The 24,491-nt window shown below is 46.0% G+C and overlaps 1 protein-coding gene across 1 annotated transcript in view; it reads left to right on the forward strand.

The window, feature by feature from the left end:
• The first annotated feature begins 7,842 nt into the window (after positions 1-7,842).
• The window catches only part of pappaa (pregnancy-associated plasma protein A, pappalysin 1a), an 80,487-nt gene continuing 63,838 nt past the window's right edge, over positions 7,843-24,491 (forward strand). Inside the window, exons 1-7 of the mRNA XM_077011456.1 lie at positions 7,843-9,059; positions 14,536-14,828; positions 15,545-16,314; positions 21,672-21,817; positions 22,058-22,351; positions 22,849-23,041; positions 24,059-24,180. Coding sequence (XP_076867571.1) covers positions 8,681-9,059; positions 14,536-14,828; positions 15,545-16,314; positions 21,672-21,817; positions 22,058-22,351; positions 22,849-23,041; positions 24,059-24,180 — 2,197 coding nt within the window. The 5' untranslated portion in view covers positions 7,843-8,680. The remainder of the gene's footprint in view (positions 9,060-14,535; positions 14,829-15,544; positions 16,315-21,671; positions 21,818-22,057; positions 22,352-22,848; positions 23,042-24,058; positions 24,181-24,491) is intronic.

Raw genomic sequence — 24,491 nt, forward strand, 5'->3', positions numbered from 1 at the left:
GAGCTTTGCACTTGTTGTTTGTCTTGTAAAAATCAGAATGTTGGCCCTTCACTCTCACACTCTCTCTCTCTCTCTCTCTCTCTCTCTCTCTCTCTCTCTCTCTTCTCATATGTTACACTTACATCAATGAGGATTTTTTGCAGGTTTGGGTGTAGTGAGTGTTGGGTTGGGTGGATTTGGGTGTCTGGGTATCGGACCCTCCCTCCCTCTTTGCTCTGCACCTGGGGCCCCGGAGAAGCGGTGTCCTGCAGCTCCTAACGCCGGCCCCTGCTCCGTCTCTGGAGACAGGCCTTCCCTTGGCCTTGGGCCTTGACCTGGCCCTTTATACAAACACACACACACCCGCTCTGTTCCCTGTGATCCAGGTGAGGGTTTCCACGCAGTCGGGCCACACCAACCGGATGTGTAGTATGTTTTGGTTCGGCGTGTAAACACTGCAGCGGCTCCGCCGTGCTCTAGGCAGACGGCAGCAACGTGAATGGCATTTCTGTCAAGAGCGAGCGTCTGTTTTTTCCCCTGGAACACCAGAGTGCTCCCGCTGGGTCACGGGAAAGGGGAGCCAAGATGATCTTGTGGCCTCCAACCTTGAGGCTTTGGTTTCTAAGTATGTAAAACGTCCTTGCTCAGTAACATGCGAGGACAGCTGTCGGACTCAGCTTAATAAGATATCATGATGTTCTCGCAAGGGTGTTGGATTAAAACACTGTCATTAACTCAAAGCAGCAGAAAATGCAACCTGCAGCGGTCGGTGCTCCGTGATCGACCTGTTTATCTCTGAAGTGATCCGATGCATTTCGGATCACTTTATGAAACAAACAGATTAAACTAGCTTCTTATGTTACATGGCGCATTAAAGTGAAAAATTGTTTTTGCTCTGTATTACAATTTTTGTGATGTGCCATGCAATTGCTGCCATGGACCACTAGGTGGCAACATAGGACGCACTTTGTGTGGTTCAGTCGGAAGCCGTTATTGAGGTGACCTGCACCTAATATCATCACCTATGTTAGGTGCGCCAGTGCTGAGCGTGCTTCAAAACAGGAACCCCCAGCCGGCACCACTTGCTTGTTTAAAAAGCCTCTGCTGAAAGAAGCAGCTTTCTAAAATCCAAGAACTCGAGACTCTGTCCCGCCTGCCTCTGTCAGAGGACGTTTGATGCTCGTTCGAGCGGAGTTTGAAACCAGAGACCTTACTGAGGACAGAAGCGCGAAGCATTTTGGTGCTTGGCTGGTCACATGATCTCTGGACCCATGCCCCAGCTGATTCTACTTGTCCAGGCTTTTAGTCTGATCAGCTAGCTGCTCTAATGAGCACAGGAGAAAATCCCCACATTGTGGTACATCAGTTAATGGAGTCTCCTGTAAGCACAGTTGGCAGAAATTTTATGGTTTCTCATTTGAGCTCTGTATCTCTTAAAATAGGCCCTTTGATTGTGTTTATGGTGCTGCCATTTTAGCTATGCACATCACTCACATATCAAATTAGTTCAGATGTCAAAGTCCTGAAAAGATCAGAAGGAATACATAACAGTCGCACCTGATGATAAACTAGCCAACCAGCTATGTGTTCAGTAAACTACTGGTGATTTGCAAAATATATTTTGAATTCCCTCTCCAGATTTGAAAATCTCTGCTCTAAAGCTTTCAATAACTCATTTTTTTCCCCCATCATGATCAGTGTGTCAAAAGAAGTTTTCCTGTTTAATAAAACGCGTCCTGCTGCGTTGTATCGCATTCCAACTCCTGTGTGCGGCCCACGGCTCTCCCTTGATTCCTGTGCCTTTCTGTTAGGGCCAGGAGTGTCAGGCCTGATGTCTTTACCACACCGTTCTGAGAGAGAGCACTCTCTAGTCACCTTCGTCCTGAGAAAGGCAGTTTAAATCACACACACAAGCTCAAAAACAGAGAGATCTGGGGAAGGGATCGCAATTATTCTCCCACCGAAGGTCGGTTTGGAAAGAAGAAATGATTTTGTCAAAGATCGAATGGTTTATTGCCTTAGATAGTAGTGGTGGAGTCATATCGTGGTATCCTTGGTGTTTGGCTGTTGAAGCACCCTCACAGTCACTGTGCCTGTCTGATGTTTATTCGGTTATAAAAGGCCTTTTTACTGAAAACTTTAGTATCAGAAAGTCAAAAGGACTGGATTTAAACAACTTCTGAAACTGCAATTCCGTACTCCTACAAAACTCAGTTCAGTACTTCACACAGCCAAATAACGGAGAGCACATCACATATAACATTTATATGAAAATTCTTACTGGTAATGTGCAGCACTCGATGAGTGCATTTTTATTAATGTATGCGTGCTGCTGATTGTGAATCAGGTTTATGCTCTATAGTTCTCCTAAGAACACATGGAAACTGATCCTAGCACAGCCCGCTTCCTTCTCCCCACGCAATGATTTGTGTTCCTTTATTGGCCTTCTGAACCTGTTTGGCTCTGACGAATGAGGAGTGACCACTGTTTATGATTTAATACTGATAATAGGATATAAATCTTTTTTAGTTTTCATTTTTCTTTCTGCGGCTTTTTTTTTTTTTGCTGTCTTGTCCTCTGTGTAACTTATGTCTGTGGGTCTGGGGGTTTTGTAGAGAGATCTCGTCCTGAGGTGAAGGCCCCTGAGGCAGAACCCTGCGTCTTTAGTGAGGATAACATATAACACAGTCCGGGCTGGGATGGAAGCCAGGTTATGACTTCCAAGTTCCCTTTCATATATTCTGGAGCTACTGAAAACCTTATTAGTCATACAAAGCAGTGTGTTCCTCTTTAGTTCACAATGACATTCACTCCTCACTCTGATATGTAGCATGAGTGCACTGGGCATGAATGTCAGACAACTCTCAATATCTGGAGCAAACACACTGCATCTAGCCAAGTGATCAAACGCACCACAGAAATCCGAACCAATAGATAAATACATGGATGCAAATGTATGTGCCATCTTTCCTCCTTGGTCTGGGGTCAGGGGTGGTCAGGGAAAGCATGATGGGTCCTCTGGGAAAAGTTGACCTTTGCCCTCCTTTTTAAGGAATGATGTTTCTTTTTGGTGCCCAGATGTAGGTTATGATCTTGTAAGATAGCCCATACGTCCTTTCATGGTTCCTTTACCACTGGTGTATTGCTTTCAATTCATCTATGAATTGGAGGGCGTAGCAGAAGTGGCAGCACATATGAAATGTTGTTCTCCTGACGACTGTAGCCGTGAGCGCTCGTGATGCCTTCGTGCAGAGAGCATGAGATGAACATACCTGACTGTGACTTGCAGATCAAGCTGTTGTGTAGCGCAGAACATGTGGAAGGTTGTGGGGTAGCGTTCAGAAGGTTCTGGAAGGTAAGATAATGTTTGGAAGGTTGGGGTGACAGTGTTCAGAAGATGGTGGATAATGTTTGGAAGGTTGTGGGGTAGTATTGAGAAGATGATTGGATAATGTTTGAGATTGCATTCAGAAGATCGTCTGATAGCTTTGGGAAGATTTGGGATTGTGTTTGTAAGATTGTGGCATAGCACTTGTGACCTTTTGTGACCTCATGGTGGTGAGTCACAAAAATGGCAGAAGCAGACAGAAAGTGCTGTAATTGGGTTTAATTGAGAGTTTTATTGCTTTAATCACGTGATGTCTGGGGATTTTATAGTCTCTCTCTTCCCCTCTCTTTCTCTCTCTCACACACATACACACACCCACACCACATTCAGCTCTAATTTAAATGAAAATCTAGTTGAATTGTTCCACACACTTGACTTCAGGAAGTCATTTAGGCCCTTACCACAGTCAAAGAACTTACTCATTCATCAAATAGGCTACAGTCCTAGACTAAAATCTCCCAACATCAGACTGCATAAAACTTAGTCTTAGTCTGAGTCTTGAGAATGGGTCTATTGAATATATCCTACCCCCTAGCACTGGAACACACAACTGAGATATTTTTGAGTGTGTGTGTGTGTGTGTGTGTGTGTGTGTGTGTGTGTTGAGATCCAGGCTTGCTAAATTGTCAGCAAAACCACATGGTTTTATGTAGGCACATCAGTGTGATAGTACTTATTACAAGTTGGCTAATGACACCACTAATCACTTCCATGTGGATGTGCCATGAACTGGGGTAAGCCTGTGCTAAGCTCTGCCTGTTGTAGTGCTAATTACAATTTACTACTCACTTACTGCATTTAATGCTTAGTTGCATGTGGTGCTATAAGTTAATTTTTCACAGTTGATGCCTCTGCTGGAACTTGAAGTGGAGGTGGTCAGAAAGCGCTCGTATTGTGCAATTTGATTCAGGACACGATTACTAAGACACGACCGGTTCAGGCCGTAGGCCTTCGTTGGCGTGTTTATAATATACGAGTGCTCTCCGACCACCTCTACTTATTGATTTATTGATCACGTCAAAATAGTGGTTAAAAACAGGAAGCGGAGAGGCCTGTTTACTTCATTCTTCTGCTGGAACTTTGACGTGCAAATGGTTATTGCCATCTAGCTATCTTTAATTTAATAATAGTCCCACATGTTTTTTTTCTGAAGTTTTCAAGCAACATATAAGTAACTAAGCATAAGTAAGTTAATGTAGTAAATAAAGAAATATTAAAAAGCCAGTGGTCAGAGCCTGAACAAAGCTTGATAAATTATAATGTTTACATCACCAACAGTATATTTATCACAGTGCTAATGATGCTGTTACTAAAGATTGCAAACTAAGGTTCTAACTGAGTTTGATGGTGGTTGTCTGAGTTTTGCTGTTAAAAACGTCACTGTCAGGGCCAAACAACATCACTGCTTCAGCAGACTAAGGTGTTTTAATAACTGGCAATTTTTTTTTATTTCTTGTCTAACATAAAAAAAAAACCACATGCACATCAAAATTCATCCTTTCTGCTTGTACTGTAGAAACCTCCTATGTGTTTGAAGGTGTACGCTACAGGATTATGGCTGTGGTAGATAATTATTTATTATTCATCGTTCTATAAAACATTGCAGCAAGTTCGGAGTTCTGTTGAAGCAGTGGATATGCTATACAGTTTTACTGCTAGCTCGTCTTAGCTGACCATTCTGATCACTTCAGAGCTGCTTAACTCTTCTAACCAGCCTCTCAGAGAACAGGGGACAGCCTGATGAATTTGCCTTGCCCTAACACACTGAAAAAGCTGTAACTCTCCATATAGTGAGTAATTAAACCCTCCAAGATGAAAAGTTTTCTAGGGAAATTATTTTCCTTAAAAAAAACTGTTCCTTTTATAGTCCAGGAGAAATGGGTTCTTTGTATTTGTATTTGTGGTTTCTGACCTCGTGTTTCCTGCTCACACATCTATCCAGGAGCCTTGTATGTGTGATGTGAGTGTACCGGTATGGTATTTTTTTTCCCCCTTGGTTAACTAGTACTTTAAAATAACATGCAGGATCAAGGGAACATGCAGGCAAGACTGCTTTGCACGTCACCTGCGTTCATGTGTGTTTGTAAGTGAAGGTGAGTCTATGCTCTTTAAAGCTGTTGAGTTTGCCCTGTGCCTTTGTGATTTTACCACTTGTTTGTTTCATTGCCTGTTGGCATAAAGAGCGATGAGTATGTAAGGAATGTCGTTTGTTCACACTGAGAGCCCGACTCCCAGGTACAGCATCCATAGCTTAAGCCTACATGTACACAACGGCCTCATATTAGCCCTGACAACATGACCTCTGTTTACACATACCATGTGGTGGGATTTCTCTCTCACTCATGTTCCCATTCCTAACATGATTCCCTTTGCCCCAGAAAGTCCCTCTTGGGATGAACTTTTAGGTTTGCATTACATCTGCTCCTGAGTAACAGATTAACCTGTAGCATGCATTAACAGATTATACTACCCTTTCTGAACCCCTCCTCCCAAAAAATTCGAATCCAGGCAATTTAAAAGAAAATCATCCCTCAAAATGATACTTTGTCTAAAAGTGGTTAGTGCCCCACAGTCTCTGATTCTTCTGGGCTGTTTTTCAGTTGTGCCTTTACCTGTTTTGCCCTAAGAACTACGGTCAGAGTCTAAAGAAACCTCAGCAGAACCGAGGTCACTGGTCACAGTAGAGTGGTCACATCTGACTGCACACTGTACCCCAGAAGCACATCTGTGCCTTTTTCCGAGCCCCTGGTGACCTCTCCCACTCATTGTTGGATTTCTTCACTAGCTCATGTGTTTGATGGCCAGTAGATATTGTCACTGACCACTTCACACTGACTATACTACGTTCTTTCTTTCTTTCTCTATTTGGAAAGTCACATCATAAAATCTAACAACATATCTTTAAAAAAGTATTACATAAACAATTATATAACATTAAAGTAAAATGTTAGAGTAAATTAAGCTAATAAATTAAGACTAACTCAAATGAATTGTTGATCCAATAATTTTGAGTAATATAAAATGTTGGCATATATCTATGTTGCCTGTAATATTTATATGTATAATATCCATATTGCCTGTAATATTTCTCAATTTGGTAAGCTATTTATACTTATATATGCGAGTTAAGAAACTTAAATGGTGTAAGGCAATTTATTTCCTCAAAACATTTCAGTTGACTTGTCAGTTTTTAAATCCCATTGGGTGTACCTCACATTTTGATGAATTTTACCACTTTACTACCATTTTTCCTCTCCCTAAATTCATTAGACGAATGTCTGAGGTGAGACCTGTGTGGCAATATTAGGCCTGAAGTACCATGGTTTCCCCACTACCTTCAGCAAATTTGGGCAAACTGAGTCACGCTGGCACTGAGCTGATGATGTTACGCTACGTTTGACAAAACGGAGAAGGACACACAGACTCGAACCACCTGCTGCTTCGTTTAATGTGAACACATAGTGTGTGAGAAGGCCAGCTTGCGTTTGCAGGACGGCTGATTCGAGTACCTGCGCTTGGATGGGCTTCTCAAGGTCCCGCAGACATGCTGTTTTTCCACATTTCTTGGAGCTGAAGTGGAGAAACAGGAGCAAGCCGTCTTGTTCTGATCCGTTTCCTGCATGCTCACTACCTAACCGGGCGCTGGGGTGGATTTTCTGATATTAATCATAGACTGAATAAGCAACTTAGCTCTAGTAATATCCCGAGACTTTTCAGGGACATCCGAGCACCACTGACACTAGTAGGTGACATTTTACTGCTGTGACAACAGAGATTCCCCAAACAGAGTATATCTCTAAGACCACATTCACCCTGAAGTACAACACAAAGTGGAAAAGTGCAGTGTGTATGGATTCGGCACCACAGTGTGACCAAGCTCGGGCAAACATTTAACACTGGTGTAGGGTGCTTTTATGGGAGTGAACTATTTTCTGCTGTCTTTGTGTTCATTCGCACTAAACAACCAGAGAACACAGCACGGCACATTCCCTACAGCTTTTCTATACACAGAGGCCATGTAAACAAAAATACCTTCGAAAATGTACAGGGAATGGGGCCTTTTGGTCATTGTGCAACAGTGTGGTATAGTAATTTAGACGTTTTTGTCTTTATTGTCAAAATGAATGTAGTCAAAGTAAGCGGAGAAATTCGGTTAATGTAAAGAGGGTGAATTACATTAATGATTTTAATTTAATTAAAGCGCTACAGTCCAACTTTTGGACGTTTAAATCCGCTAAACATTGTGAAGTATGTCGGCGTGGGTCACCTCAAAGTAAAGCTCGTATTTACTAACAAACGCTCGAGAACTGTGGCGCGAGACAGCTCGCCGCACGCGCTGGCGCGTCTTAACGCACGAGGACGAGTGAGAAGTCTGAAATGAATCAGATTGTTTAAATACTAGCCGCTAGAGGGATACACGCGCCCCACTCTAAACACTACCCAACAGTTGGAAGCTTGGAGAAAATGTTCCTGCCGTCAGTGGTTACCTGTGACTTCCCCCTTCAGCAAAGAAGAGGAGGGAAAAAAAGAAAAACCCTCCACGATCGAAACATGGGTTGTCTGCTACCGTCTGAAAAAGACTTGCACTGAAACTGCTCTTAAAGCGAACGTCAACCTCTGCCTCTCTGCTCTGCTCCAGGCCAATCAATGAGGATCCGCGATGCTTACTTCTGCCGCGCTCTCCTGTCGCCTCACCAGATAATTTCGTGCATTTCAACTTTTAATTACCTGACAACTTTGGGGAAACGCGGTTTGACTGTTTTTTATGAATATGAAAGCTCGCGCTATTTTGGCACGTCTTTTGCACGCGCGTGGCATTTTGAACATTGTTTTGCGAGTAGGATAAGGGGGTAAAAGAAAAGGTGATAGGCGCGTGGCGGATAACTGGGTTTCTTCAGATCATTTCACCTTGAACCAAGGGGACATGAGTGGTCACCGTTCAGATCCCGGTTCTGATTGATTATCTATTAGTCATCCCCTTTGGAACCTGGGTCCATGCAAAAGGCAACGGAGAACACATAAATGATCCAACTACTGCCGTTGTCCTTGAATCTTACCAGAAGACTTACTTTTGCCTAAAGAAGGGGGTAAGAATGGTCGTGGCTTAACATTATAGGGGGACATAACAGCATCGATTCATGAGTTCGTTTAGCTCCAACCTTCGCCTTGACAAGCGTGTTTAAAAGAAACAAAAAAAGAAGACGAAAAACTGTGCAAAGGTCTTTGGGAGCTCAGACAGAATATTGCATCCGGCACACTCCAAAGTCAATTCATTGTTTTATTCGTTGTTCTTGGAGATTTTGTCAGTGGAAAATGAAAGTTTGGACTTTTCTCCCGTGCCTTTTGGTGCTGATCCTGTGTGTTGGGTCAGAGTGCGGGACCGTGTGGAGGAAGGGGCGATCTAAAAGGGAGTTGGTGAAAATAAAGGAAGCCAAAGCGATCTTCCCAGGGGCTTGTGCCACACGCCTGCCCCGGGGCAAGCGCTCCGTACCCGGCTTGGACCGGCGACTACCCCGCCAGCGCCGTCGCTCCTCCCGAGACGAAGACGGCGCTTCTGGACACGCCGTTTATTTCACCGGCAGGGGAGACCAACTACGACTAAAGCCGGGTGTGGAGGTTCCGAGGGGGAATTTCACTCTCGGGATGTGGGTCAAACCGGAGGGCGGCCAGCGCTCGCCCACAGTCATCGCAGGTATGTGTCGACCCAAACCGGAATGTTCTGCTGCTGTAATGAATGAACGCCTCTCTGAAAAAGCGCCCTGGGTGTTAATTTGACGTTTCGTTAGGAGTTCGTTGGTTGAAAGTGCTGCTTTTGACGGACGCTCGCCCGAGTAACCCAACGACTAACGTAAGAAAACCACGCGTTTTATAATGACCAAAACTTTGTGCTACAAATGCGATCCAGATGAGGAGTCAAATATGGGTTTATGAGATGGGTCAGTCCCTCTCACTGAGATAATCACAGACCTGACAGGGCTGGAGGGACATACTCTGAGATGTAGTATGTATACTACTGGTAGTATGCAGGAATACTGTGATGTAATACTGGGATGTAATGTCATCACACAAAGTGATGATACTTTTGCAGTAAATGTGACGACTCCCGAAGCCACGCGTCGTAGTACCGCACCATTCACCTTAATACAGACGATACCGTTTATTTTTGTTTGATTTGGTGAGTGTTCCGCCGTCATCTGAATATTTTTATTTTATTTCATCTGACACGCACGCGTCTGAATAAGTTCTCAAGCGGAGAGAAGACTAGTTTTCCATGAAGGTTTGCGCGTCTGAGATATACGAGTCCGTCCCGCCCCTATAAAAAGCAGAAACTTTCGCATACCACATACAACCTTGCAGAGAGAGAGAGAGAGAGAGAGAGAGAGAGAGAGAGAGAGAGAGCTTTTAAAGTCCCCAAAGACCCCAAGCGCCCACCCCTTTCCTCCTTTAATAAAAAGAGGAGAAGATTGTGTTTGACGCGGCTCTTCTCGTGTGGTGTGTAACTCGCTGTAGGTCCCCCACGTCGTCCGAGTTCGTACTTTCTGACAGGGCTCCTTCACTCTCACGGTCGTGCCCCCTCACAATAAAACCGCTATTAAACCGGCGTGAATTACGTGTGACCGTGTTTTATTTATTTATTTATTGACTTTTTTGTGAAGAGTAAGCGGGAATCCTCTGTGACTCATCCCGAGGTCCGCCGACAGAGTGCGCGTAGCCCTCACGACGCGCGAGCCGCCGCTCGACGAGAGCTCGCGGTGACTTTGAGATGCCTTCCGTCATACCCTCTCGCTCGTGCGCACCGATACGAGGGTGTTCTGCAAGCGACGCGTCAGTTTGTGGTACCGAAATAGACACGAGCCCAATTTGAATACAACATTTCGCCCAGTTGCTCTTCTCATAACGATGACATCATCTGTTTCAAAGTTAAAGCAGCCCGTGGCTGTGAACAGCGTCGCGCGGAGCTGCGCGAGCCTTGCTCCTCAGTGGGGAAGTGATATCAAATATTTGGACGGTTGCAAAATTGCCCTAGACATTTGTGAGCTTCGAGTATCATATTTGTCGCACGGTTTCTTTTATAAAACGATCTAGCTGCATTGCCTTTGTCATGTAAAAGTGCAAACATTTTTGCATCGTGGCAGTGAATATTTGTGGTGCTTTAAAAAGTGCTTCCAGTACAAAAGAAACACCCACATGCAAATGTAGCGGTCCTTACTCTCAAAGTTAATTCATATCTCTGCAAACGAGGGCATTAGGCGGTTAGCATCCGGGTGTTTTGAGAGATGCTAGCGCGTGTTTTCTGCAGCTGGTTTGCCTGCTTGTTTTGCATAGCGTTAACGTCAAGTCTCCTGTTGTTTTTCTTCAACGTGGTATCATCTTTCTATTTCATAATGGCGGAGCAGTCAGGAATGGGATATACTTAGCATACTGTTTACAGTACAGGTCACGAAATTACAACATCTAAAACGGAACAAGGTGGTTGCTCCAGCGCCTCGGATACCGGCATGTTTGGTAAACACAAATGTTCATAAATCTGAGCCAGATTATATTCAGAACAGTCTAAATAAACCCCGCGGAAGCTCTTCGTGGGTCTAAGACAGTACAGCTCAGTTTAACACATCCAGAAAAGATTATTGACAGTACCACAAACTTAAGTCACCTTCTGCAATTATGTAATTCCGTGATCTATAGCACAAGTCTGAAACTGGATTATTGCTCGACCAACTAAACTGCTTAATGTAATTTAGAATGTCATGAACCCGTGACTAGTCTAAAGAAAGAGGTCTGTTTTGGAAATGTCCACTGCAGTACATGCAGGGCCCAGACAGACCAACTCCAGTGGATTCAGGACCATGAACAGCGCTGAGGCAGTGTTTACATGTCTGCAGGGAGAGAGTGATTTGGAGCAGATTTTTTTGGATTTCTCCTTACGGATGGCAACTGGTCAGCAAGTATGAACTGTATGTGGCCTAGTGTAATTATATGCTGAGGTCTTTACACGGGAACCCTCAGAGGAAAGCACACGTGCGTGGTGCCGGCCGTTCGCCCCGCGCCGTGGCGTGCGAGGTTCCTACGGTTTCCCTTTGGTGTCACAGTGTGTGAGCTGACACAAGACGTGGATGTGAGGCCCAGACATCTAGTGTCGCAGAGCAAGTTGGTCAAGCTGAAATTCTCAGTGTAAGGGGAGAATCATCCCGACAGCAAGACTTCCCGTGCAAGCGTCCCACATACAAAGTTTCTGAGGGTTTAGTAACGATGTTATCTTGTCAAGAAAGACTTTTGAGTGACCTTTTTCAGCTGCGTGTTTCTTTAGACTCGGCTTCCTTCTTTAGGTCAAGGGTCATTGGTTGTCTTGTTTAACGATGTTTTGATGTTTAACGATTTCTTTGGGAAATGTTGCTGCACAAGATTGTAACCTGTATATTATATTATACGACCCCTAAAGGTGCCAATACCTGAAGGAGAGCAGGGTAAAATTAAATTATCCAATAACTAGGCAATCAGGGCAATAATAATTTTATAGCGATTTTTATCTCTATTTTTTGTATTTTGTATCTCTGCAAAGACTTTGCATATCAGACATGTGAAGTTCTATTTTCATAACTTTAATTCAGAACATATTGTCAGGTCATCTTGATTGACTGTTGTTGTCCATATAATATAAGTCAGCCTTTTACATTGCTTAAATGCACTATTTAAGGGTCAAAGAGCCCAGACGTTTAAGGCTGTTAAGATTCTTGTATATGTTTACACAAACAATTTGTATTGATCAGACTGTGAAACTGAAATGCTAATATGGCATTTATAAAAATGTTTGTGCTGATGGTACCGAAGCAACCATCAGCACAGATCTTGAACCCAGGTCTTTCAGGTGACTTATATATGCTCTTACCACCAGACCAACGAGTCAGCTCTCTGAGGAGTCAGCTCTCTGAGGAGTCAGCTCTTTGGGGAGTCAGCTCTTTGGGGAGTCAGCTCTCTGAGGAGTCAGCTCTCTGGGGAGTCAGCTCTCTGGGGAGTCAGCTCTCTGAGGAGTCAGCTCTTTGAGGAGTCAGCTCTCTGGGGCGTCAGCTCTTTGAGGAGTCAGCTCTTTGGGGAGGCAGCTCTTTGAGGAGTCATCTCTCTGGGGATTCAGCTCTCTGAGGGGTCAGCTTTCTGATGAGTCAGCTCTTTGAGGAGTCAGCTCTCTGAGGAGTCAGCTCTCTGATGAGTCAGCTCTTTGAGGAGTCAGCTCTTTGAGGAGTCAGCTCTTTGAGGAGTCAGCTCTCTGAGGAGTCAGCTCTCTGAGGAGTCAGCTCTCTGATGAGTCAGCTCTCTGATGAGTCAGCTCTCTGATGAGTCAGCTCTCTGATGAGTCAGCTCTCTGGAGAGTCAGCTCTCTGATGAGTCAGCTCTCTGATGAGTCAGCTCTCTGATGAGTCAGCTCTCTGGGGAGTCAGCTCTCTGGGGACTCAGCTCTTTGAGGAGTCAGCTCTCTGGGGAGTCAGCTCTCTGATGAGTCAGCTCTTTGAGGAGTCAGCTCTCTGATGAGTCAGCTTTCTGAGGAGTCAGCTCTCTGAGGAGTCAGCCCTCTGGGGAGTCAGCTCTCTGGGGAGTCAGCTCTCTGATGAGTCAGCTCTCTGGGGAGTCAGCTCTCTGGGGAGTCAGCTCTTTGAGGAGTCAGCTCTCTGAGGAGTCAGCTCTCTGGGGAGTCAGCTCTCTGAGGAGTCAGCTCTCTGAGGAGTCAGCTCTCTGGGGAGTCAGCTCTTTGAGGAGTCAGCTCTCTGATGAGTCAGCTCTCTGGGGAGTCAGCTCTCTGGGGAGTCAGCTCTCTGCCACAGTAGCCAAAGTACACAATTACTTGCCTGAGTCACAGCCATTTTTAAAATCAGGCTTAGTGTCACTGGCAATGTCCAAAGGCTTCTGGCAATCCAGGAGGAGGCAGAGCGGAGGTGCCATCTTTATCTGGGGGTCTGTTGTCCCACTACACTGAGAGTGCATGTACGCAGGAGCACAGCCCTCCACAGCTTCTGACTCCACTCCTCACACAAACCTGCTGAACTCTCCTGTTCAGTACTCGAAGGGAAGAAAAAGTTGTCTTTGAACCCAAAAAAGTGCCATTTTGTGTTCTTGAACTTGTATGCAAATAATGTGTGTGTGTGTGTGTGTGTGTGTGTGTGTGTGTGTGCTTGTGTAGTAGACTCCGCGGCATGGTTTGTCTGGAAAAATGTAATGTGTTAGATTAATTGAGCGTGGCAGACTTCTGACATGTGTTTACATACTGGGCCCTACAGGCGTTTTAGCACACCTTTTAGTTTGAGTGTGCACGCTGACAGATGGCAGGCTTTCCGCGCACTGTCGTGGCGAGCCTGTAATGTTTAACAGGACTGGCCCCCAGTTTGGCCCCGCCTACTCCAGGAGAACTGCTTCATTAGATGTTGGCCTAGAGAGAATATTCTCCCATGAATCCTGAACGATGTAGTAAGATGGTAAATGATTACTGAAACACAGTTGTCTTCCAGTGAAGCAGGATAATTGCTTGGCTTTGTGTTTCTCTCTGTGTTACTCTCATTCTCCCTCTCTCTCTCTCTCTCTCTCTCTCTCTCTCTCTCTCTCTCTCTCTCTCACACACACACACACACACACACACACACACAAACACAAACAATTCTGTGTTAGCTGTCTCTGTAGGGTAATGAGCCTCCTGTGTTTATATAAGTGACAAAAGCTTGTTGTAAGCATGGCCCTCGCAGACGTCTATGGTAAGCACACGCATCTCCACCTGCTAGACGCACTGCATGTGCACAGACCAGCATAAACCCACAGTCTCTGCTGAAAGGCAGGGAGTGAGAGAGAGAGGGAACGGTGGTGAGGGGCAGGTAGGGGTGGATTTAAGAGGCAACCAGGGGGACTTAAGCAAACGCTCACTGCAGCGCTGAAGCTGACATATGCAACAAGGCAGTTTGGTGTGTATCAATAGAGCTTAAGCAGCAGACTCATTTGGGTCCTACCACAGACACACATTGCAGAATGCAGAAGCGGAGAGTTTCTCTACAACTATGAACTAAAACCTATGAACTAAACTACAACTATGCACTAAAATCACTTTGATGAATTCACCTGTGCGTTCCTGAGAATTCTCTCCGTCGATCACATGTCTCCTGTTTCGTCTCCTTGTCTCGTTTTTGTCTCAGGCCTTTTCGATAAGTGCTTCTACGCCTCGAGCGACCGCGGCTGGCTCCTGGGCATCAAGTCGGTCAGTGACCAGGGCAACCGAGACCCACGCTTCTTCTTCTCTCTCAAGACCGACCGTGCGCACAAGGTCACCTCTATCCACTCCAGCGCCCCCTACCTGCCTGGCCACTGGGCCCATGTGGCGATCACCTACGATGGCCTGTACATGACGCTGTATGTGAATGGGGCCCAGGCCGCCGTGAGCAGAGAACAGTCAGGAGACATCTTCTGCTCTCTTACTAAGAAGTGTAAGGTAGGTCCATGGTAGGTCTGTTGTATATCTGTGGTAGGGCATTAGATGCTGCTTGGATCGGTGGCATGAAATGGCATCATTTATTTACTCAAAAACAAGAATGCTGACAATAACAATTGACAGTTATTGGAGGCTAGTATTACCCGAATTACATAATGTATTGAATTCATTGCATTAATTAACTTGAGGTGCATAATATATTGAGCTGATATATTATTTGCCGATAAGGACAATTTTTAATTGATCAGTTTCCATTGAAGTTTTGGCCATTAATCACAACCAATAATTTTTACAATTCCAGCAGGCTAAGCCTACTGTTACATTACAGCTTTATTTTTGTATTACTACAGTTACTGAACAGTGTTTAGAATCATACATGTTGACTGCAATGCACAATAACTGTGATGTCTGATTTAACTGTGATATGGCTATGTTGAATTATTGATAAACTTTTAGCTCTTAACATGTCATGCAGACACTCAAGATCATATATACATAATAGAATTTGCTATAAAATGCATGAAGATAAAATTATTAGGTATTTATACTGGTGTCGGCCATCATATGGTGCTATTTATTGGTTATCATATCGGCTCAAGAAATTGTTGTGTGTTTGTTGATACATAACAAATGGACTCATTAAATGACTCATTAAGTTGTGTTGCATATCAAATGCTCCAAATCTTTGTCTAAATTTCTGAAATATGAATCCCAAGGTGCTGATGGTGGGTGGAAATGCCTTAAACCACAACTACCGAGGTTCGGTGGAACGGGTCAGCCTGTGGCGACGAGCCCTCAGCCAGCGACAGGTCATACGGGACATGCATGGCCACGAGGACCTGCAGGACCAAGCTGACCTGGTCATCCGCGAGAACTTTGAGCACCCGATCCGGAAGTGGCTGGTGGTGAAGGACGGCAGTTTCCCCCAGCCGGACACTGGGCCCCGGCCCGGGCTTGGCTCTCTGGACACCACCCTGGAGCCCCCGGCCTGCGGACAGACGGTGTGCGACAACGTGGACGTGGTGCGGAACTACAACCGTTTCTGGAGCCTCCGTCGGCCCAAGACGGTGCGCTACCGCGTGGTCAACGTGTTCGACGACATGCGGAAGAGGCCCACGGTGAGCGACCGGCAGATCCACCTGCAGCACCAGCACCTGAACGAGGCCTTCAGCGCCTACAACATCACGTGGGAGCTGAGCATCCACAACGTTAGCAACTCCTCGCTCCGACGCAGGCTGGTGCTGGCCAACTGTGACATCAGCAAGGTGGGCGACGACGACTGCGACCCCGAGTGTAACCACACCCTAACGGGCTTCGACGCCGGGTACTGCAAACCCAGGACCCACTGTCCACAAAACAAACCCGGTAATGGCGTGTGTGACCCAGAATGCAACCTGGATAATTTTGGCTATGATAAAGATGACTGCTGCAACCCCAACGTGACCGACGTGACCAAGACGTGCTTCAACCCAGCTTCGCATCTAAGGTGAGCTCGAGGTGTCCGTTTCGTAGGATCTTTTCTTTTCTTTGTCTTTGTGATATTTAATCGAGCTTAATAAATTCAAATTGGAATTCAGATTGGCTCCTTTGGTGTTGATGTTGGAGGTTCGGAGGGATTCACGGGCATTCTGCACTCCATCTTCTCCAAATGGCAGAGCACTGGAGCGTGATTGACGTCACTGTTCAGAAATTACTTAACTGTGGGAATTCTTCTTGTGGATTCAGAATGTAATAGGTTATTATAATCTTTCAGTTTTGCTCTGGGTACCTTTTAGACATGTTGTGACAAGGCTGATGGAGCCAACTTGGCACAGAAATTCAATAAATGCAAACCCATCGCCATCCGTGGCATTCCAAGTGGGACAGCGTCGTACCCTCTCATAAAACTGGCCTCCTGGCCTTTTGCAGAGCTTCAAGAATCACCGTGAACTTCACAAAGGATATACACACACAAAAAAACAAACTAATTATCTTTTCCCTTCCCCACTACTTAAGTGTCAATTTCTTAAGGTTAGAAATGTGGTGACAGGAACCGTCAAACTCAGGGGTGGCTTATCTGTAGGTGTGATCACCATTCAGTGTAAAATCTCCTCCGGCCTTTCTCTGGTTGTTGTGGGAGCCTCCTTCTTTTCCAATGTCTGTTTATTTATTTATTTGTGAGGGTAGTGTATTCCTCTGAAGGCACACTGTTGCCTACTGCTGTGGTCTGTTGTGCTAGCACTTTTAAAGGTCGACAAGAGCGTTTTAGCCAAAAAAAAAAAAGGAACTCGGATTTCAAACCAAGAATACTTGAGGTCACTGGAGAGAAAGCAGAAGATGTTTATAATTCCTCCTTGCCTGGATGGCTGTCTGGTTTAGCTTTGGCTGGCTCTGTAGCAGATCCCTGCAGTACTGCAGCTGTTGCTAATGCTGAACAAGAAAGCCATGTTCAAAGCTACTGGGGCCACCTTACTTAAAACTCAAAGATTTATTGCTTGGAAGCACAAGTTGATGTCATTGTTTGTAGAGTATTACTTTAGACTTCTTTGGAGGATAATAGGGATGTAAAAGAATATGCAAGGAACCAGATCCTAAAAACGTTTACTGTTCAAAAATTTTTCTTGTATGGATCCAGGTCAGTAGCTTTAGCCCACTATTGTAATATTAGCGTTATTTTAATATTAGCGTTATTGCAATATTAGCGTTATTTTAATATTAGCGTTATTTTATGAAAACGCTGGCTGCCGTTTATTGTTTACCTTTGTTGAGAAAAGTGAAGCAATCCCAGTTTAATAACAAAAACCTGTTGGTTTTCTTTCCTTTTTCCTTTTTCTTGCGTCCAGGCACTGTGTTGTTTTTTAGGATGCAATTTTAAATTGATTAAAATATTTCGGCAAAAAATTGTAAAGCGAACGTAGCAAAAGTCCAGTGGTTTTGTGTCTCCTATTCTACTGGAACTGTGTTCCAGTAATCCAGTAATAATCCTCACAACCCTTCACTCTAATCGAGTTTCTCAGGGGAGCAGTGATGTTTCCCATTAGCTGTTTTTGAACCTACTCTGGTCCATAGAATGATCTCCAACCACATCTCGATTGTGCTTTCGCTAGCTCTGTGTGAGACCTGCTAGGTGAGGCCTGGGAGGAAAAAAAAACAGGTGTTTTTTTTGTCTATTTTCCTCCCTATGTTATCCCAGAACAATAATCAAGAAGCCATTTATCATCAAACATCTGATCCAGTTTATCATCAGACATCTGATCCAGTTACAGAAATCAGCGGCTGGCAAAGGCGAAGCCTTTAGAGATTGAAATATTAGGACCGATGGATGAGAGATTGTTTCTTTGAAAGGCAGGGTGAGAGAGTGATGAAGTGCAGGAGGAGGATGAAGAGTTTGGGGGGAGGAGGGGGGGGGGGTGATGGTGTGAGTGGCAGGCGACCACCTCCAGGAGTGCTGTGTTTTCGTTTGATTGTGGCACGTCCAAGGAGAACGAACCAGAGGCTGCAAACGTTCCCCGACATTCCTGCCTAATTGTGGAATTCTGGATGTATGTTGTGTTGCATGCATGGGAGAAGCGGTGGAGTGGGAGAGGGGTTTATTTTTGCAGCCCCAGCGCCTGTTACCCGTTTGCTTGTTTAGGGATCTGGCTAGGAGAGAAGAGCTGGACTGGGAGGCTCTCGTCCAGCGCTTAGTTAACAGCAGAGCATTGAAAAATCCAAATGATGCATGCCTTGGTTTTGTACATTTCGTTTGGTTTTCTTCCCATTTAATAAGCATTTACGCTTATTTCACAGTGCTGTCACGAGGGAATGGTTAGTTGGAATTGTCTCTGTTGATGCAAATTCATGTTTGTGGAATACAAGATGCCTGTGGCTGTGGAAGAAAAGGACCTGACGAGCTCCTTATGCGCGTCGGCCATGTTCTGACAGTCGCTCGCCACCTCTTATGTGGAGGAAGAAAAAAAGCCTGCCATAGCTCTGAGCTCCGGCGTTACTCATACGTGAGGGGTGGCAACACCTTAGACACTTGTCCTGTCTTAGAGCCCCCTCTATCCCACAGAGTGACATTAATAGATGTATGGGGTTTCCTGGGCCGCGAGCAGGGGTCTTTTGGCGGGGTTCTGATATGGGTGCTTTGCCATGGGTGCTTTACAGTCCAGTGACCCCTGAGCCCCGCAGCCCATAAAGCTAACGGACATTAATGACTTTGCTTTAACAGAGCGCTCCGACATAAAACGGCCTCTTAGCACGTCACTTTAAAGGCGCAACACCCTCGTAAAAGCACCTGTCTTTGGAGCACACACAAAAACCCAGCGTTTATTCACACACACACACACACACACGCACACAGACACACACACACACACACACACACACACACACACACACACACACACACACACACACACAGTTTTTCTTTTATTTCTCTTTTACTGTTTTCAGTGCCTAGTTTTCACCCATTCAAACCTTACGCATCATTTTAAAAATGAGACCAAAAGCTCATCAGAGCTCAGTAACATACAAAACAGCCTATGATGTTTTGATGTGTGCAGTGTTTCTTCAAGCGACCGTGAAAGAATAGTCACTTCTAAACAAGCAGGAGTGGGGCAGAATGGCCACAGCTTCTCTGTTTAAAGCAACGCGCTTCTATGTTAACTCCGAAACACAGCAGGACATTGATGTGAGATGTTGATACTGTTCCAAGCTGTTCGCCTCAAAAAATCTCAAATCTAAAGTCTAAAAACCGGTCTGGTTTTTCCAGAAGAAGAGGACGCGGAGCCTTGGTGGGTGGTTATGAGCGAGGGATCAGCGTTCACGAGGGCTCTCGACATTTAAGAGGGCTCTTGACGTCTGGGGCGATGACAGGAGAATGAAGGGACCCACTGATTTAAAACGCCCTCTTGGCTTTTCCTTGACCAGCGCCATGCCAGAGTTTGGCTGCAGATCCCACTGACCTGCCAGTGCAGACAGGCAGCACAAATTAATGACCTTGCATGAATTATATATGGGTGCAAAATAGATGAAGTCATAACTTGCCTGTTTCATACATATGCTGTTTAAAAGTATTAACATCGCTCTTGGGTGGACTGTTCCAAACAGCTGCTTGCTGACGTCGCGGGTTTGGTGAAAGTCCTTTTTTTTCCCCCCTTCTCCCTCACTCTGTTTTTGACTAACTTATAGTACCTCCCCTCCCCCTCAATGGTATGGTCCAGGGGAGGATTATGGTTAAGACATCAGTTCTGGATTCAGTTCACACCTCTGATCAACCACACACAGGACATCCCAACTTGGGACATGTCAGCAGAAGAACTGTAAAGTTGTAAAGATTTTACATTTATTAATGTAAAACTCTCCTTAAAGAACTTACATTATGTCTTAGAGACTGGCATGTGTCTCCCCAAATAGGACTTTCTGTGGAGACTTCAGTGGAGGATTTAACTGGCCTTGGAAACCTGCTCATTCTCTGTTCATGAATTAAATCAGCTCAAATATCCATAATTAATATTTCTTAATCGTGAAGTATGATGCATTTAATGAAAATAGCCATGATGAGTGATGGGATAAATGCATTTTAGACCAAGCAGACCTATGCAGCTGTGGTGAAGGGTGCGGCGAGGGTGGGTCAGGGGCGGTGTTTAGGTGGATCGGGGGCGGGGCTAATGGCGGGGGCAAGGGGTGGTGGTATGTTGAGTGCAGTGCAAAAGCTGTAGCCAAACATCTGCACATGCTATGCATGTCAAAGGGCCGCGTCTGATTGGACGACCCACGGGTCCTCGTTCTTGAGCCCGGCGAGCGATCCGTTAAGCTGCCGTCACAACAAAGGCCGGCTCGCTCCCTGCGTGACTGCGTAAACACTTCACGCGCCCTCAGTCCGGAAAGACGAAACGTAAATAGGCTAAGTGCAGTTTGGAAACACGCAGGGATGTACCGGGTCGCTCCTTCTCTTAGCGCCATTCGGGTCGGCCCTGGTGTGTTGAAATCACAGGTTAACAGATGTTTCAGGAGGTGCTGGAGCAGTTCAAACCCTCCTGGTGTTTGTGCGCACTTCCACAGCTGTAGCATGTCATCCCCGTGTGTGGTCCCCATTTACACCAGCCGCCCAAGACCGCTCGCTTAACCGTTAGCTTGCGCAAACATGTCATCCGTTCCAATCACTCACGGTAAGCTGCTGGTCCCGTTCACAATGAGTGGATGTACATATATATTTCATTCTTCCCTCTGAGATGGATTGATGCACTGCCAGTGGTTTGATAGCTGGCGGCCTACCAGAGGCCGGGGCCCCTCCCTCCCTGGGTGTTGCCGTGCCACTCGACGACACGCTGTTTCCTCTCCATCAGACCCGACCACCTCTAAGTCAGCTTTGGTTTAAACGAACGTGTTTGGGCTCAAGGCAAATGTTTGGCCATAACATATGAGGTCAGCGAGAGGGTTCCAGAGCCGTGGTGCTCTGAGTGAGAACGTGGCTCAGTAGCGTAGAGCCTCTCTCCATGACTCGGACACATGTTTGGGTTGCACCGCTGACACACGAGAAGCCCCCCCCCCCCACATGTTTGGACCTCCCAGACCTCTCGCTAAATTAACCGTGTGCGATGTGAACCCACAGCTCTTTTATAACTGGTGCTTAAACATTCTCCTGGTAGCATTTATATGTAGATTCTAATAGACTGTGATCGTTTTATTGGTGCTTTGTCGTATGTAGTTCTATGGGGCGTGTAACCACGGTTGCACCTAAATGTGACCACCTGGCTGTTTTATGCCAGCCAATGGAAAACTTCCTCTTGTTTTAGAGTCTCCTTCCTCTGACTCTGGGCTCTAATGAGAGCCACGCCCCCTGTCTGCCCTGGGGGGGGTGTGTTTCTGTGTCCGCAGGGCCTACCTGGATGTGAAAGAGCTGAAAGAAATCCTTAACCTGGACGGCTCCACGCACCTTAACGTCTTCTTCGCCAACTCCTCCGACGAGGACCTAGCCGGAGTGGCCACCTGGCCCTGGGACAAGGAGGCGTTGACGCATCTCGGTACCGTACAGCAATGCATCATGGGCCCCTGCTTTCAAACACCGTTGTGTGTTTACTTCCTGAGCATATCAATGCTAACGCTGTGTTTGCGATCATGTGCCCAAGGCTCTGGTTCTGCGCTAGTTAAAGTGGCACATCAGCCACGCCAACAGTGTGTTTAGACTTTCTCGTAGTTGTCAGAGCAGCACTCCAGTGAAATTCTTTCACTGATTTCACCTCCGTCTTCGGGTTTTTTCCCAGGGGGCATCGTCCTAAACCCGTCTTTCTACGGCACGTTTGGCCACACCCACACCATGATCCACGAGATCGGGCACAGCCTGGGCCTCTACCACGTGTTCCGAGGCATCTCTGAGATCGAGTCCTGCAACGACGCGTGTCTGGAGACCGAGCCTTCGCTGGAAACCGGCGACCTGTGTGCTGACACCAACCCCACGCCCAAATACAAGCACTGCAGGGACCCAGAGCCCGGCAACGAGACGTGTGGCTGTCGCAACTTTGTCCAGACGCCTTTCAACAACTACATGAGTTACGCAGGTAAGGTCGCACGAATGAGAGAAGCGACCTGCACAAGCAGGTCAAACCCTGCATGCACAGACATGGAGATCTATTTATTTATTTGATATCCGAGGATCTGGTCACACCGGCATATACAGCATAAGACTACGCATCACCCTCTTTAGGTATTGACCAAGTACAGCCTACGAGTTATGGCGCAGTTCCAAACCTGGACAATATGTAAACTAGATATACTGGGGAAAAATAAAACTAGACACTCTGTACATTTATTTCCCTTACTTTCATCATTCTACCTTCACTTCATTAGTCAGGTCATAAAAATGCCTTTTGATGTCATTATTTCCTTTATATGTTTATACAGCAAGAAGCGACCAGAAGAAATTACAATCACGGCCACAGAAATATAATCTACTTCACACTCCATTTGTTTCACGTAATCGGTTAGCATGGTTAGCATCCCCGGCAAACGTCCGCCAGCTGCTAATCCTCACATCCTGTTTTTCATGCCCCTGCAGATGATGACTGCACAGATTCCTTCACCCTGAACCAGGTGGCCCGGATGCACTGCTACCTGGACCTCGTCTACGCAACCTGGCAGCCCAGCTACAAGGCCCCTCCTGTGGCCCTGCCGCCCCAAGTGGTGGACCAGGGGCAGGACGCCATCACTGTGGAGTGGTTCCCTCCTCTCACGGGCCACTTCTGCGACAGGTGAGCTGAGATTGCAGAGCGGAGACTCAAGAACCTTCCTGCTGTTTGTGGTCAGGGTATTGCTTTATTTTTAGGCACAGGAATATGCCCGTGGATACGATGCCCTCTGGAGGGTCAGGTGTGTTGGCATTTGATACGTCTCAAGCTGGGCAGCTGGAGACGTGTCCTGACATGCCCTGTTTGGAGAGCACAGGAGAAAATGGATACTGGAATTGTATCGTTTCTGGTCACAGTAAATGGATTTTGAGCTAGGAAATGACAGCTGTTTATTGAGAACTCTGCAGAAAAGGTAGCAAAACATCCCAAGAAGTTTTCACAGTTGGCCAAATAGCCCCATTGTTCTTCTATTGCTCACACATGTTCTCAATTAATTGCTCTATTAGCAATGTGGTGTTTAATTTTGCTGTGTGATGGATACAGATAGAGTGGAATTTCTTCACAGAACCTTCTCACTGGCCCTGGGGATCGTTTTCTTTCTTCTCATTAGATGATTCAGCGCTGTGGAACTTAATGGTTTGAGTCACTCTGTTATTTTATCTCTCTGTGCTGAAGCGCAGAAGTCAGACAGTGGTGCTTACTAGCAGCCATACCCCCCCCCGACATACACACACACACACACACACACACACACACACACGTGTTTAAGAGGGGTTTCTGTGACAGGTGGACTTCACTGATGTAGGCAGTGGGGGAAACCCCTTCAAGGACATGTCATGACATGTATAAGAAACATGACTGTCTGACAGCAGATACACTGTCCTCCTATAGGCAAAGGACGCTGGTGACTCAGAGGTCAAGTTGAGAATTCTCACATCAGCACATCCACACAGTAGATGGCAGATGTAACACAATCTCTGTAACATCAAGTGACAAACTGAAAAGCTGTTCGTTTGCCCATTAGTTGGAGCAGAAAAACCATAAAGAAAGATCTTGATCTTGACGATAATAATTAGAATAACAATGATGATGTTGGACTGCATCTAAGTTGGGTCTCCTTCCTGTCTGTTGGTTTCCTAGAGAAGTGGGATCATTGTGTGACCGATGTGCAGAAGGTGGGGTCTTTCTTCAGTACGCCTCCAACTCCTCTTCTCCACGGCCCTGCTCCCCCTCGGGCCATTGGAGCCCTCGTGAGGCAGAGGGTAAGTCACCACTCTGCTGCCACCACTGCTGTCACCCATCGTCATTTCCACTGGTTACCATTCAGGTTTGCTCTTGCTCTGCTTCATTCCTTTCTGCTGCCACCGTTCTGCCACTCAGCTCTGCTGCCTTTCACCACTGCTGCCTTTCAGCACTGCTGCTTTTCAGTTCTGCTGCCTTTCACCACTGCTGCCGTTCACCACTGCTGCCTTTCAGCACTGCTGCCTTTCACCACTGCTGCCTTTCAGCACTGCTGCCTTTCACCATTGATGCCTTTCAGCACTGCTGCATTTCACCACTGCTGCCTTTCACC

This window comes from Brachyhypopomus gauderio, chromosome 7 (genome assembly GCF_052324685.1).
Source record: "Brachyhypopomus gauderio isolate BG-103 chromosome 7, BGAUD_0.2, whole genome shotgun sequence".
NCBI classification, from domain to species: Eukaryota; Metazoa; Chordata; class Actinopteri; order Gymnotiformes; family Hypopomidae; genus Brachyhypopomus; species Brachyhypopomus gauderio.